Source organism: Chroicocephalus ridibundus, chromosome 2, assembly GCF_963924245.1.
Source record: "Chroicocephalus ridibundus chromosome 2, bChrRid1.1, whole genome shotgun sequence".
In the NCBI taxonomy this organism is placed as follows: domain Eukaryota; kingdom Metazoa; phylum Chordata; class Aves; order Charadriiformes; family Laridae; genus Chroicocephalus; species Chroicocephalus ridibundus.
In genome coordinates this window covers 118,112,749-118,128,211 of record NC_086285.1, presented here as the reverse complement: position 1 = coordinate 118,128,211, position 15,463 = coordinate 118,112,749, and the positions used below count along the sequence as shown (strand labels likewise).

Here is a 15,463-nt window from a genome sequence, read left to right as displayed (position 1 = left end):
GATGAGACTAAGTTAGAAGCAGAACAGAGAAAGTGATTACAGTGGGAGAAAATAAGATACACAAAATTCTATTCAACCATAGCACAGGCTGGAGGAGCAGGGGACAATAAAAGGAACATCTTCATCAAATTACCTTGCTCATTTTGCAGTGCTTTATTTTTTGATAGTCTACAAGGATTTGGTTGAAGCACAGATGCTGGTTCAGACTCTCCATGTCCTGTCCTTGTTTTCTTTCTATTTGGTACATGGCCACTGGCAACCTAATAACATATTGCAATTTTACTATTTCCCAAATCTATATAATATTTCAAAGGAGAAGAAAAAAAAAAGAAGTCAGAAAAGCATACCTTCACATCATCAAAAAGTTGCTCTGTTTCTGCAGAACTTGGCTGTGGTACAATTTTGAAGGGAGGAACTTCTTCTTTCATTTGGATCTGGCTTTTCTTATCTGGGAATGTTTTTCCCAGCATTGCCTCTTGTACATACGATTCCTCTTGTAAATCTCTGCCAAACAAACAGCTCTCATTATTGGCTTTTTGAATGGATGATGAACCTTCAGGAATGGGCTTCCCTAGCTGTGAAAAAACGTCATGCAGAGTCACCTGTTTCAGTCTATTTTTACAGGTCTCCTCACTTCCTTGTTTTTTCTCTTGACAACGAACTCCAGAGAAGCGATCAGACAGATCCAAGGGCTTATCAACTGTATGGTCCCCATTAATATGCTGAATGTCTGATTGAAAGGGCATAGAGTTCTCTTTGTTGAAGGATGTTTTTTCACAGCTTATTGCATGGTCATCTTCAGCTTTCTTTCTCTTAGCACACCTGCCTTCCAGCTGTCTCTGGTGTACGAGAAGGAAATCGCTCTTGATCACCTCATTTTTAGCTGCACAAGTGTTTCCAACACAGGTTACAGCCTCATTAGTATTCTTTTTCACAACCATTTGCCTATTCATAGAGGCCTGGCTGATAACTGAGTTGATTTCAGTTCCAAGATTCAGTGGTGCAACAAAAGCAACATCTTCAGATTTTGATCTACTTTTATGAGACCTGGAACTGGAAGGATTGTTGAAGAGGTTGGTTTTGAGATGAGGCTTCAATCCTGAATCTAAGATACAAGAGGTATGACTTGTACTTGAGTTGTTCTTCATATTGCTAGAAGCTCCAAAAACAGGAGAGGCTACCTGAGAATCCCAGTCAACATGTGGTAGAGTATTCTGAGATGGATCTGAAAGACTGAATACAATGAGAGATCAGACATTTTTCTGGAGTAGACAGGGAGCTGGGAGGAGAAAAGGGATATACAAAAATTGTAAGTTTCCTATCAGTGATCTACTTCAAAGCTGTCAGAGCTGCTAGCATTAACTGAAAACAGAAGGAAAAAGAAAAGGGAAATTTTTGGTATAGGAGTAAGTACTGTTGCACTTTGAGCTTCAAAAGGCAAACAAAACACAAACCTTGTCCTTCATTTTAGTATAGTGTGAAGTTCTGTCCCACATTCAACTGAGAACCAAGGACAGAATTAGGCCTACTTAGGAATCTCTTCTACCAAAGGACTCCCTACCTTTCAATGCACTGAAACGGAAGAAAGTGAGAAAGGTTGTGATAGCAGTTTATCTAGGTTCTTGTATAGATCTTTTATAAGATACGATAACAGATTCACAAAGCTTCTGCAACTGAAGGAAACGCGTGCAAGCTTCTTTCAGGTACTCTGTTTTTTACTTGTCATCAATAAAATATACATTTAAGATGACAAATAGGGGCTAAAAAAAATATTCAGTTTAGATCACAACATCCTGAGAATAGTGGGAAGGGCAACAGTCAAGTGGTATGACATTTAGGCAGCAGAAAGTTTCATAATCATTTTCCTACCCTAGCTCCAGGTCACTTGCCCTCAGGTTTACAGGCCTCAAGAGATAACAAGTTTGAGAATGAAGTAGAAGTCCACAGTTCTGTATTCTATCAGTTCCTTTGCTTCTAATGTTATTTACTTGAAAGAAGCCCGTATAATATGAAAACATTTATTTCCATGTCTGTACCTTTAAAGTACAAGCTGCTGTAAGGTTTTAAATTCTGCTAAAACCAGAACTTCATATAAGCCCATTTAAAACAACATTATTATAACCAAGTGGAAACACACCTTAAATTGTTGTCATCATTTCTTGATTCAGAAGCTGGATGTTTTCTTGAGTTTTCAGACTGCACGCTCTCTGGGGCCTGGCTCAAAACAGTATTAGTGCAGGGAGGACTCAGTACACTCTGGGACTCCTTGCAAGTAGTGAAGGAAAACAAAGAAAGGAAGTGTGAGAAGCTACTAGAATTAAAAATCAGAAATACGCCAGGTTTGCACATAAATACTTTGAAGACCCATTCAAATTGAACCATACAAAACTCTGAAGAATAATAAAAACTATGAGATGAAATTTTGACCAACAACTTTAAAGAAATCTTATGTAAATGAAAAAAAATTCATCATTCCAATGTACACTAAAAAAAAGAAAAGAATCTGCATACTGTCTTTTCCACCGTAGTTACCAAAGCATCAAATAATCTCACCTGAGTCACCTAACAGTCTCATCACCAAATCATTTTTTTTAGTACCTTAGACTCGATTACTGCACAAAGGGAGTTGGGCAAACCCAAGGATTTAGTCCACTGTTTTAGTCAAACTTAGAAGTTGTATACACAGCAGGAACCCAACCCTCCTCCCCCACGCCTGGACAGGTCAGCACAGTTATATCTCGTCTTGCTAGAGCAATTCTGCAATGAGTAAGCAAAAGCAAATCAAAGTGAGCTTATTGGAACTCAGAATACTTTTGCAGAATTTTAATGCAAAAGAGAAACATAGTGTTTTTGTAAATGGCTAGCATAAAAAGCTCATTATGTAAAAAATCTGGGAATACTACTTACAGATTCGTCTTGAACAGAAAGTCCAATTGTTTCTGCCACAACTGCAGCCAAGTTAAAAGATGGCTTTGGAACAGGATAGCCTCCCATCCTTGGTTTATCTTTATGAGTAGAAAAAAGCTCACAATAAATTACACAGACGTTATAATATCTTACTCCACTCACACAGATGGTACAAACACAGAACTAAAAATATCACAAATTAAAATCGGTAATTATGGAAATAGTTTGACCTGTGTCAAATAAAAATCGTATCTGGAAGTCATAAGTGGAGAAGGGGGAAAAAAAAAAAAGAAGAGTTTTCCATGAGATGAAACTGCTGCATCATCACAGACAAATATGCTTCCAACTTGAGTACAGCTCCCCAAAATTAAAATACAGAAACAAGTCAATGTAAAAATTGTTTGCAAACTCCCAGTCCAGTGCATGAGTAGTCTGAGAAAAGCACGTAGAACAGTGATAATGTATGTTTATAGTAAAATGCCTGTGTTGCGTATTTACAACTGTCATGTAGGAATTATTTTTCCTGTGTTTTTATTAGGAAAACAAATAGATGAGTTCCCCTTCTTTCACGGGTTTAACACTACTCAGTTTATTAAACTGGGGCAAGGTAACATGATGAGAAAGTACAGGAACTACAACCACTACAACTCCAACCTGCACAAATAATTCCAAAATGCTGATTCTTGCACTCATTTATAGTTAAATACTTCACAGAAAAAGGTCACGGACACAGAAAGTTCTTGTCAAAGAACTGTTTATGAAGAAGGACACAAGACTAAAAGACTTGTACCAATTCACAATTGCAAAAAAGGGAATAATTAACAGAAGCACTTCTAAATGTTACATACTCATGTCAGACAAATGCAATCCTCAGAATATTCTACCTCCTGTACAGTTGGAAAATCAGACGTAAGACAACTGGATAAGTTGCCTAAAATATAAGATATCTGCAGTAAGAGCTGTACTGAACTTCTTTTTATTTCTTGACTGTAAGCCCTGATGCTATGCCACTAGATCATGTATCTACGGGCGTTTCAGCAGCAATTCTGCGAGTCAACATAACACCGTTTTTCTGGCTCCTGTGTGTAAAGAGATGAACTCTCAGTTGTTGAAGAACCCTCAATTTACAACATTTTTGCCTTATTTTGAATGTAATTAGAACTAAACCTATTAATACACTTACTTGGTACAGGGGACAGTTGTGAATCACAGGTATCCGCCACTAGTATCTCTTCTTCGTGGTGACTGTTCATTTGTGTGGAATACATTGGAATTTTTCCAAACTCTAGGAGAAAATGTAGAAAAAATTTCAGTGAGATTAGGTATCCTGTTGTGATGTTTTTGTTTACATACAGACAATGATCCTGATCTTAAAAGCACTTGAATGTGAATTTTGGTATATCAGTAGATCCAGCAACCTAAGCCCATCTGATTTTTATTCTGAGGCACCACAATGACAATTAGTCACAAATATTTCATATCAATCCTTTCTCTCACAAGTATGAGCCTAGCCACTCATCCACAAAACAATACTGACACATAATTACATCACTTTCTATACTAACCACATAAAAAGTATGTATTCAATCTATATTTGACCTGTTAATTTGGCAACAAAACTACTTAAGAGTAAACCATCCAAAGGAATAATTTTCTGCATCAGCTAAGGTAATGAAAAGGTGAAAACCCTGAGATTTTAATCATGACCAACTCTGTGCCATGTAGTCCTTTCTATCTGGACACCAACAGCTTTTCATAGCTGTTAACTGCGATAAGTATTTACACCTTTTCCTACATATTTAACTTTGGTTTAATTTAGTAGCTCAATTTTTTATTCAGAAAATGGAGTGAAGTAGGTATGTTTAGAAAGGAGAAACTACTCGCAGCACTAAAATTGCATACGCAAAATAAAGGGCGTCCATAACCAACGCACCTTCCTCACCCCACAGTTGTGCTATTTTTATTCTTGGAAAGAAGCTTTTAGTCAAAAGTTATATTTAGATATAATCATAAATTATTTAAAGATATTATTTTTATTCCACAAGATAAGCTAACACATTAAGAGCACGATTGTTTATTGTATTTCCTGTGTATCATTAAAACACAAGCCCGAAGTCCCAAGCTGTGTATAATTAACATACAAGCCCAAATATTTCTTACAGTTAAAATACATTAGAGCTATTTCTATGACATTACAGAATGAAGTTTGGAAATTAAATGTTCACAATATTTCTGGACTTAGACACAAAACAAATGAAAACAGTGTATCACTAACACACAAAAAAAGATCATGTAGCTGCTAGAATTACATATTTACCAGTTTCAGTATTACTTTAATTGCAGAATAATTGCTGAATGCGGCAAAACATTTATTTCACTCTCCACTAGGTGGTGATGTGGCCGTATGCACAAGTCAAACCCTAGCAGATTTTTTTTAGTTAGTTTGGAGTTACATAAAAGATATGGGTTGGAAAACTGTTATATTTTCATGAGTATGTGGATGAAGAAAAGTAGGAGGTTGAGACAAGCTTTCAGCATATCGCTGATATAACAGTTACTGCTGAATACATTTTGCCCCCGACTCATGCATTATAGTGTAAGTCTAAAAAAGCCAAGCCAGAAAAAACACATTTTTTTTTCGTTTTCACCACTTGCAATCAAATTTATATATAATCTTCTTCTTAGAATTAATAAAAAAAAATAAATAATACATTACTCTTACCATTGTTGCTTTCTGCGAGTTCCACATCTGGGTGTCTATGTTCTGTGTATCGGATATGCCTGTTCTCTTTTTTTCTTCTCATACGATTAACCACAGAAAACGAAGAAGCCAGAATTGGAGAATCTGGAATGACTCCTCCTTCTAACTCTACTTCTTGTTGCTTTCGCTCCCTGAAGACCAAATTAGGTGGTCAAACAAAACCCCAAGTCAGCAAGATGAAGTGCTTTCATTTCAACAAGCAGGACAATCATGCGGTTCAAGAAAGCAACAATTTAGAAGATACAGCCATCTCAATAACATCACAGTGCAAAAAAGTAATATTAAAACCCAGTTTTCAGACACATCCAACAACAAATTCACTCTTGCTCCTTCAAGCCTAAGAATGGCATACAACCCTAGCTCTTCACATTTGAAGTCAACATTTAACTACTGCACTAAGGAAGACTTTCTCTCTGGAAAAAAATAGGGACTGTGGAGTTTCTAGCTTGTCCTCTGAAGCATGTGCTACTTGAATGAAAGAATGCCGAAATGGACGGATTAGTGTCTCTCTCCCTCTATGGAAGTCCCTACGTACCCCAAGAATACCGTCTTAAAAACAAAATAAAAGCTTTTGGGCAATTTTAAATGGTAATGAACTGCACTATATTAAAAACAGTCCCTCTCCAAACCATTGGATGATACCTCTTATTCATGTCACGAAGGCCTTCAGAGAGGAGGGTAAAAAGCAACGTAAACCACGTAAAACAAGTAATGAGCATGAAGTTTATTGTCTCTCTTAGTCAGCTCTAACAGCATGTTGCTGAGTCACTGTATAAAAATTAGTGTAACAAATAGCTATGTCTTTTCTCTCCAAAAACTCTATCTAGACATAGCAAGGAAATAACAACAAAAAAGTGTTAATTACAGTTCCTTTAACTTAAATATAGTTTGTTTAGTACTTAATAAGGGCACTGCTACCTGTCGTATGGTGGTGGTAGAGAGAAATGGAAGAGGCAGTAAAACAGAAGGAAATCTAACTCGGCCTGCTTGGTCATCTTTTTGCAGTAGCACTTTTCCTTATGACTCTCAAGAGAAAACATGGGCCAAAAGATCATTTCCTAACTACAAAGAGAAGGATGTAAGGTTTTGATCTAAGGGAAAAAGAGGAAATGTGGATATATTTCTGCTTGCATTGAAGTGAACCACAAGATCTAATATAAAATAAGTTAATAACATGATGGAGAACTGGAGAAAGCTGCCTGGCTTGAGAAAACAAGCATTCTTGCAGTTAGGCTTTTTACCATGACCAACTTTGAACACTTAACGACAAACGTTGATGCACTGATGCTCTGAAGTCTTGACGAATCTTACTGTGTGATTTTGTAATTCCTCTTTTCTAGCACATTTACAAAGAAAGCAGGATAACTGGAAAACTGTATCATCTACTAACAATATCTTAAGAAACAAATCAAAACAAACAGTAAAACAATATATTCATCCAGTTACTTTGCAAATTTACGTTAGGTCTTAGACCACTCTTTAAATTTACTGGCACACATGGCCTTCTATGACAAATTAGCCTGCCATAAATATACTTTTCTGTACCTTACTTCCATGCAAACCAAGAGGTTAGTTCCTACATACCACCACAAAAAACTATCAAATGAAGAAGGCGCCATACATACTACATACCATAAATACGCAATAAATAATTTCTGAACCATGGAAACATTTATCTGAGACCCCAGAAGAGATTTTTGTAGAAATTTCCTTGCTGTTTCCATCCATGGCTAATGAAATTCTAATCTGATAAAGGACCAGATAATACAGTTCTAAAATTTCACTGATTTCACCTTTATAAAGGATTCTTAGATTTTTTCCATAAAATATTAAACCTTGATAACAAATACAGAAGACTGCAAAAATCCAATTTCATGTCATGCACCAGAAACAATGTTACCTTGCGCCTACATGATGACATCATATTGATCTAAATCATTCATTCTAAATAAAGTAACATCACGATAGTTTAACCAAAATGACCAAATGCTATATCAGAAACAGCAGGACCATCCTTGTTAATTCCTGGTTATCCACTCAACTCTGCACTCATTTAAATGACCACCTAAGATGTGATGCAAGTAACTTAGTGTTACATTGTTCGTTCTCAACTTTCCTACAGTGGCCAGATATTTTTTACTGGAAGCTAAATTACAAGACTGGGAGCAAACTAAAACATCTGGATGAATCGTTTGGTGTCAGTTTTTTTAATGTTATCTCCCTAACTGCTGTCAAGCTGCATAGGAGAACCATTGCTGAGAAGTCATTCTACAGTGGGAAGCATATAGAAATTTGTTCCTACTTGGTATTAAAAAGGAGTACTCCTAGGGTCATGAAATATATTAATCCAAGAAGATGAAATGCATACAGAAAAAGAAAGGATGATTAAGATGCCAATGATGGGAGACAAACCAAGAAATACAAAGGAACAGGACCACGGTCATTTTGAACGGAATTCTAAGTTGTTTTACTCCTCTACCAAAGTTACTTTCTGACAAAGACAGGAAAAAAAATTACATACAGAAAAAGCCTTACGTATCAAGTTCACACATCCTGTACCATTCCCACCATGCACATATGCAACTTGTCCACAGACAGGGAAAATTGAGATAAGTTTCAGATGATGTCAGACCATAACTACACAAGAAAGGAATGCTACCTCTGCCTTGCACAGTGCACCAGATTTGCATATTAACCACAACATTATATGGCACTTTCTTGCTACCATATCAAATTACAATTTCACAGTTAATTTGTAGCTCATTATTTTTACGGTTTTCTTTCGAAATTTACTATGTTTTTTTTTTCCTTTTTAAAATTGTAAAATTATGATAAGTTTATTTTAAAAAAAATACAAGATCCTGGGACTTTTTGACTAGCTGAGAAAATACTTTTCTAAAGTCTTAACCTAGGAGGAAAGAATTGGTAAAGAGTCAACACAGGAATAAAAGAATGAGATGTAAGGCCTTGCTATGTGGTGTTGTGACCAGAATAATCGTGAACAATCATGAAGTTAAACAGAATTTCTATGACAAATTTATCTTTCAGTTTTAAAAAAGAAAGATGTACACAGTTTAAAAAAAGGCAAAAACTCTGTACAATACAAAGATGCTAGTTTTATGTTGTTATAGTGGCTGTAGACTATCTTTTCACAATCTATTATAAAAGAGGAAACTCAAGTTTTAAAGACTTAAAAGCTGATATTTATATTCCCAGGCATTACTACTGAGGAATAGGAGTGGGGGGTGTGTGGGGAAGGTGTGTGTGGGTGTGCCTGTGTGGGTGTGTATAGAATATCCAAAAAAACTCAAAACTTACTCCAACTCCTTCTGTAATTGCTGGAACTGTTCAGTTATCTTTTTATTTTCATCCTGTAAGTTGTTTTTTTCATTCACTGCAATTTATAGAAAAAAAAAAGCGAGAAAATCAACGCACACATGTTAACTTCATATCATATGTAATTTTGTCAGGTCCTTTAAGGAAACAACAAATTCTAAAACGTAATATCATACACCTTCTATGGCTTACCAAAATGAATTTTCAAGCTAGTCTTTAAAGAAGTTGTAAATGATGTGTTAGAAAAGGCAAAGGTGTCACAATTACTGGATCATAATATTAGGCCCACACAACCATTAACTACTTTTGTCTGTGTACATACAAGTGAGATTCTGTTGTAAAGATGAATGAGTTGCTCACGCAGCTGCAAGGACAACATTGCTTCTTTAGGCTGAAGACAGCCTATGAAGTATAAAGTAATTAGAATTTGGTTTTAGACACCGAAGCAACCAGCTAATTGGAGAGAACAGAAAAAAAAAAAACCAATTTCTTAAAAATCAGTTAAATATTTTGTCAGAAATTTTTTATTTACTTTTAATTTCAAATTCATTCTGCCCATACTTCACACAAGCTTATTGCGTCATCTTCAGCCTTTTTTCCATGCTGTCTCAAACTGATGTAGTGATAGCTCACAACTTTTCTGTTCACTTTAATTTTTATTATCTTATTCTTATTTTTGTCATTGTATATTTTACCTTTGCATTATTCTTGACTGAACTTTTTTGCTGCTTGCAGGAAATACATAAGTTGTCATATAGGTCTCAACCCAAACCCAGGGACAGTGTTTGTGTCAGATAGTGTTCAAGAAGATTTGTACCTAATAGGTCCCACCTTGATTTTTAAGGCTCAGAGATTTATTTAAAGATTGGTTGTACCCTGTTTGTTGTTAATCATTAAACTCAAGAATTCATAATATATTTATATAAATATCAAATATTAAAAGTCCTTGAAAAAAGATGTATTTTATATTAGTACAGAATCTAATATTTCTATAATTTAAGCACTCAAAAGCTACTTTTTGTAGCTTTTTGTGACCAGCATTTCCCATATTTAAAATCTCACTGAACATCTGCTTTTTCTTAATCAAGCAAAACAACTAAATGACACAAAATAATTAAATAATGGTGAAGATATCATTACAATTCAAAATCCTGTTCTGTATTTTTTAGCACTTCATACAACCAATCTTTCCAGTCTTTATGAAGACCTTTGTTGTGTCCTGCCTTCATGTCACCTAGACCAGTTTATTTTTTCCTGTCCCTTACGTACAACTTCCTGAGTTCAAAATGAGCTGGCTACAAGCTGCCTGGCATGAAGCAATTCTTTTGTGGCTTCAGAGGGTTATGTGAAGGTTATGGGTTACTGCAGTCAAACTCCAAGACCAACTACAGGACACAAGCTGGAGCCAGGGAACTTCTGTTTGAACTTGCTACTTTGTGATCACCACCAGTTGACTTTTGAAGTCATGGTTTCCTTTGGAAAACTGGCAATCAGTCATTCCACAGCTTTAGCTGTAGGAATAAACAGAAGCAGCCACATTTTATCTACAGTAGCTACTTTACACTGTAAGATTTTCCATGTCAGTATCAACACTTCAATCTAAGGTGAGTGAAATGACTAGTAACTGGTATGTTACGTCTTTTCAGACCTTAGAATTAAGTATCCTGCGACTGAAATTGGGCTTACTAAACACACCATACAATAAATTATATCAAGTTACAGGAATTCAAGAGGAATTAGTTTACAAAATAGTATGTTTTGTCTTCAGACTCTATAGATAAAACTCACTAAGCTCAGTGATAAGTTTAAGATTCTGCTGCCGGATATTTTCAAACTCTTGCTGCTTCTTTCTCATATGTTCTTCGGTTACAGCACAGCGATCACATAATCCTGCTCTTAATCTACAATGAAATTCAGAGAAAAAAGCCTCTCCGTTAAGAAAATATTGCCAAACATGAAGCAGATATCCACACTTAACTGGCCTTTTGAATAATGAGAAAATTTCTGGCAACTATGCACACCACCACTGAGTACTGCAGTTTTATATATTGACACAGCAATATTTTGAGATTTATGAACAATCCAATACTACATGTACTAACGTTTGCATAAATGACTGTAGGTACTGGATACTTCTAAAGCAACATGCATTACTTTATTTAAGTGGAGCATGCTATGCCTTGCCACTGAAAGCCTTTGTGAGGTGTCCTACTAAGAGTACTGTCAGATATAAATTACCATTAATTTTAAGTAAAGTTCATTCAAGCAAATACAAATAAGCAAATAATTTCAGTAAACACATTTACTACTTTATCCAAGAAGGATGAAGTCCTTCCTATTATCACTGTAATGAAGGAAAGTAATATAATAAAAAGGACAAATACTAAGTTTGCTCTGTAACAAATACCAAGCAAATGTGAAATCCTTTATCTAGACACCAATACTTAGAAGTGGATCTGAAAGTCCATGTGAAGCATCACCTCCACTGTCTCTATCGTTTTAGATCAACTGATTAAAGCATATCTGCTATCAGAAGAGGACTTATGATCAGTCCATTTTACTTGACACATTCATTCATCCAATAAAATGTGTGTTCACTTTACAGGTGATAATTGAAGTGTGTTAACTTCTGGTATACAATTAAAAGCTAACAGTATTACCAAAGTAGAAAACCACACTCTAGTTTGCCTGCTAAATAAGAGACCAATTGGTTAAGAGTTCTGCATTGCTGCTGCTAGCACATGAAGCATTAAAAAAAAGCCCCAAAACAAAACACATAACTTTCCAATTACACAGTTGAATATCGGAAGCAAAAGCCATCTTGGTTATTTTAAAATTGTGGAATTAGGGAAAGAGTAAAATACTGGAACATCTCTTCATACTAGCTTATCTGACTAACAGTGTAATAAACACAGTATTATCATCTCCTTGTATTAAACACTTTAAATAGCCTTTTTGTTTTCTGCAATGTGAGAACTTCATCTGCTAAGGGATTTTTCTAATCCACTCTGCAGATGTCTCTCTACCTATGTGGTGTGAAAGTTTATTACCTGCACGGTTACAAGTTTATCCCTAACGCCTTTCATAGAGGAACAGAGTTGGATGCAAAACTTGAGTATCATAGCTCTACAATTTGAGTTAGCACAGGAATGTGGGAAAATAATTTACTATGTAATGATCTCCTATTCCCAGAAAACTTCCGAGAGCCTATTAGCGGTAAATTTAACATACACTTTCTAAAACAGGTATAGTTTTTAAAAGATGAAAAAAATGCACTGTAATTTCACGTCTATTGGTTTTGTTTTGCTATACAGGATTATTAAATTAAGAGGATTACACAGGAACAAATAAGGGAAACGCAGGATGGGTCAAAAGGTGATCATAATGTCTAAGTCCAAAAGAAGGCAAAAGACAGAATCTGTGATTAAATTTAGGTAAAACAGACAACTGGTAAAAAAGACCTCCCCAAATCTGAAAGATTTCCTAGTGAGCTATTTCATGAGTTTTAAAGTGTATTCCATAGTTTGCCCTTGGGTTTTATACTAGTATGGCATCTCAACTGATAGCAACCTTACCTCTACAAAAATGGATGGAAAAGAATGTGCTTTAAAATGGCTGTCTGCCTCCCAAGCTGATCAATTTAACTTCTATTTACCTTAACTGAACTAAGCAAGCTAAGCACTTCGAAAATAAGAAAACAACAAAAATTTAATTCAATCACAAGATTCTAAATTCTACACTTTTCTTTAAAACACGCTATTTGGATTGTACTGGAAAAGGACTTGTTGACAAAAAAACACCAACAAAGTATCCAGAGCTACTCTGTAAGAGCAAAACACAACAAACCCAAATGCTAAAAGACACAACTTCACCTGTCTTCTAAAACCTTGATAGTGTCATGAAGTGCTTTTTGCTGTTCTCTGAGCTGCTGGTTCTTGGTGTAAAACTCTTCAAGCCTCTCTGCATCCCTAAAATCAAACAGAGAAAAAGTTAGTTCTGGCTTTACATCACAGCTATTAGTTTTTCAACAGAGAATTCTCTCTGGCATGTTTCTTTCATGTTCTTGGGAAATGTGATTATCATCAGCACAAACATTAAGCTGAAGATAAATGAAGCAAGTGTTTTTTGGTAATTTAGAAATGTCTGAGTTACGAAAGGAGCAGCTAGTTTCTAATCCATATTATAGATGAGCTTCTGTTGATAAATCTGATTTTTGCTCAGGACAAAAATTAGAGTTGATGACAGTCAGGGCATAAAAGCTAATAGCATTCAAGCAACAATTCCAGGAAGCTGCTGAGCTGTTGGAAAGCTAACTGGGAGCTTTCATGATCAGGTCATTTTGGTCTTATCTTAGCAGCGAATGCTTCTTGCAGTGTGGCAAACGACATTGGGTTTGTAAAAAAGCTCTGACAAGTCTTTAGATCCATTAGAGGTTTAGTTCCTTAAGAAGTAATTCTCAGAGGCTACAGAACATGGATTCCCGTAATACAAATACGGGGAAGAGAACTCTCTTCCCCAATACCTCAGAAATAGAAGATCTTGGGGCACATACCTTCCTAAAAGCCAGGACTATTCAATTAACACAGAACATTTCCTCCACAAAAGAGCTAAGGAAAAGTGGTAACATTAACTTCCCAGTTTTAGCTCCCCTTCGCTTTTATTATCAGATCACAATACTGTTTCAAGATGCAAACAACATATGAGCAACAAGCACACAATTTTTTTCTACAAGGAAATTAACATTCGGTAAAACCTAAGCAGCTGTATCTATATAAAATGACAATGACTAACTCATGAGAATTCATTACCAGCACTTCTTTTTACCGTGGAATCCTTTCTGTATCCCATAAAAGTGGGTGTTTGCTTTCAGTGGCCCCGAGATGGATTATTTGAGGAAGCCATGACATTGGCTGCTAAGTATACACACAATAGGAAATTGAAAACGTATTTACTAACTTGTTGATACAATTCTTTTACACAGACATACTTTTAAATTGGCCCTCTCCCTTTAAGACACATTAGTCAAACACATTTTCATATTGCTGGTATTAAGAGTAATACAAGAAATTAATTCTGAAATTTAAGAACAGGTATTTTATTTTTCTGTACTACCATCCAGACCAATATTAGCCTTTTCAGATGCATATACAACATATAAAACAGCTACATGCAAACAGCATGAGGGACTATTTAAAACTTGTACTTTTACTTGGGGATGGCAAAGTGTTAAAGTTCTGTTACCTCAGTTCATTAACTAAGTACAATCAGGCCATGGCAAAATTTGAAGTTTGACAAAAGCAGTCCGTATTTTTCTGACGTTTATGGCATTAAAAAAAAATCTCATTTATTTCAGTTTAAGCAACTCACAGGAGGCCTAAAATACCACATTTTAAAATTTTTTCTCAAGTTATCTTTAAGTCATTCTAGGGCATTAAGTAATTCTTAAAAAAAAAAAAGAAAAAAACCCCATACACTAATACTCCATGCCTTACACCTAAACCCTGTAAAATGTCATGTTAAGACAGTAAAATAACAGAAAGAACTAGGCTTTTTTTTTCCCTCAATAATTACAATGCACTTGATAAACATGACAGACGTTTTTGGCTATGAAGGCACTGTGCATAATGAACGATCTCTGACCTAGCATTTACAAGTCATTAGCTCCAATGGTGAAGTGGGATACAAAATAAGGCACTCATTGTCAGATGATTACCAAGTCTGAAATACTAAACCTCAGGTATTCAGATGCACCAAGGAGAACAAGACCTCCTATGTAAGAGTATTGTATCTACAATGTGGTAATTGTAGAAAGATTCCAACAAAAAATAATTAAACCATTCGGTATGTGTCCAGTCACATCACTGCTAATATTTATCATCTAGAAAATTAACTGATCAATTTAAGTTTTCAGAACATGGAAGCAACTCATAACACTCCAGGTTAAGTTAACAATAACAGCAAGAGATAATTTCATGCTTTTAGATAAAAAATGAAATAACTACTTCATTTATGAATTATACATAAGAAATAACAAGATGTTTAATTGATTTTTTTTTCCAGGAAAGTAAGTGTAGCCTTTGAGTATAAAGCATAACACCAAATATTTGCTAATTGAAAGTCATCTAATAACTTAATACAATTCATCTACTAACATAAATATATTCCTTGTGACACTGCAATATCAGTCTTAATTTTCATAAAGCTTATCTTTAAAATGTAAGCAATGCATATGCTGTTTGGATTTTAATGAAAGATCTGACAACATTCCATGACACCCTGAACACCCGATCTTGATAAAGTTCATATGAATTCATATTGCCAATTGACTAAAAATTCACCAACAGACCAAATAAGCAACTGGACTCTATTGCCACTTTTTTTTTTTTTAAAATAGTTTGTGAACTCTTATGCACCATTAAACAGCAGCTGCAAATAGCATACACTGTGTTCTACTAGTGA

The 15,463-nt window shown here is 35.3% G+C and overlaps 1 protein-coding gene across 6 annotated transcripts in view; it reads right to left on the bottom strand.

Moving 5' to 3' along the window:
• The window catches only part of RBBP8 (RB binding protein 8, endonuclease), a 44,468-nt gene that overhangs the window by 13,079 nt on the left and 15,926 nt on the right, over positions 1 to 15,463 (bottom strand). For 5 of the 6 annotated variants that reach the window (XM_063326698.1, XM_063326699.1, XM_063326701.1 and 2 more), the window contains 9 exons: positions 12,877 to 12,972; positions 10,793 to 10,905; positions 8,987 to 9,062; positions 5,630 to 5,799; positions 4,091 to 4,192; positions 2,908 to 3,005; positions 2,138 to 2,265; positions 348 to 1,233; positions 134 to 260 (listed from right to left, as the gene is read on the bottom strand). In XM_063326698.1, the coding sequence (XP_063182768.1) occupies positions 134 to 260; positions 348 to 1,233; positions 2,138 to 2,265; positions 2,908 to 3,005; positions 4,091 to 4,192; positions 5,630 to 5,799; positions 8,987 to 9,062; positions 10,793 to 10,905; positions 12,877 to 12,972 (1,796 nt within the window). The remainder of the gene's footprint in view (positions 1 to 133; positions 261 to 347; positions 1,234 to 2,137; positions 2,266 to 2,907; positions 3,006 to 4,090; positions 4,193 to 5,629; positions 5,800 to 8,986; positions 9,063 to 10,792; positions 10,906 to 12,876; positions 12,973 to 15,463) is intronic. The other variant, XM_063326703.1, reaches the window with a different exon arrangement.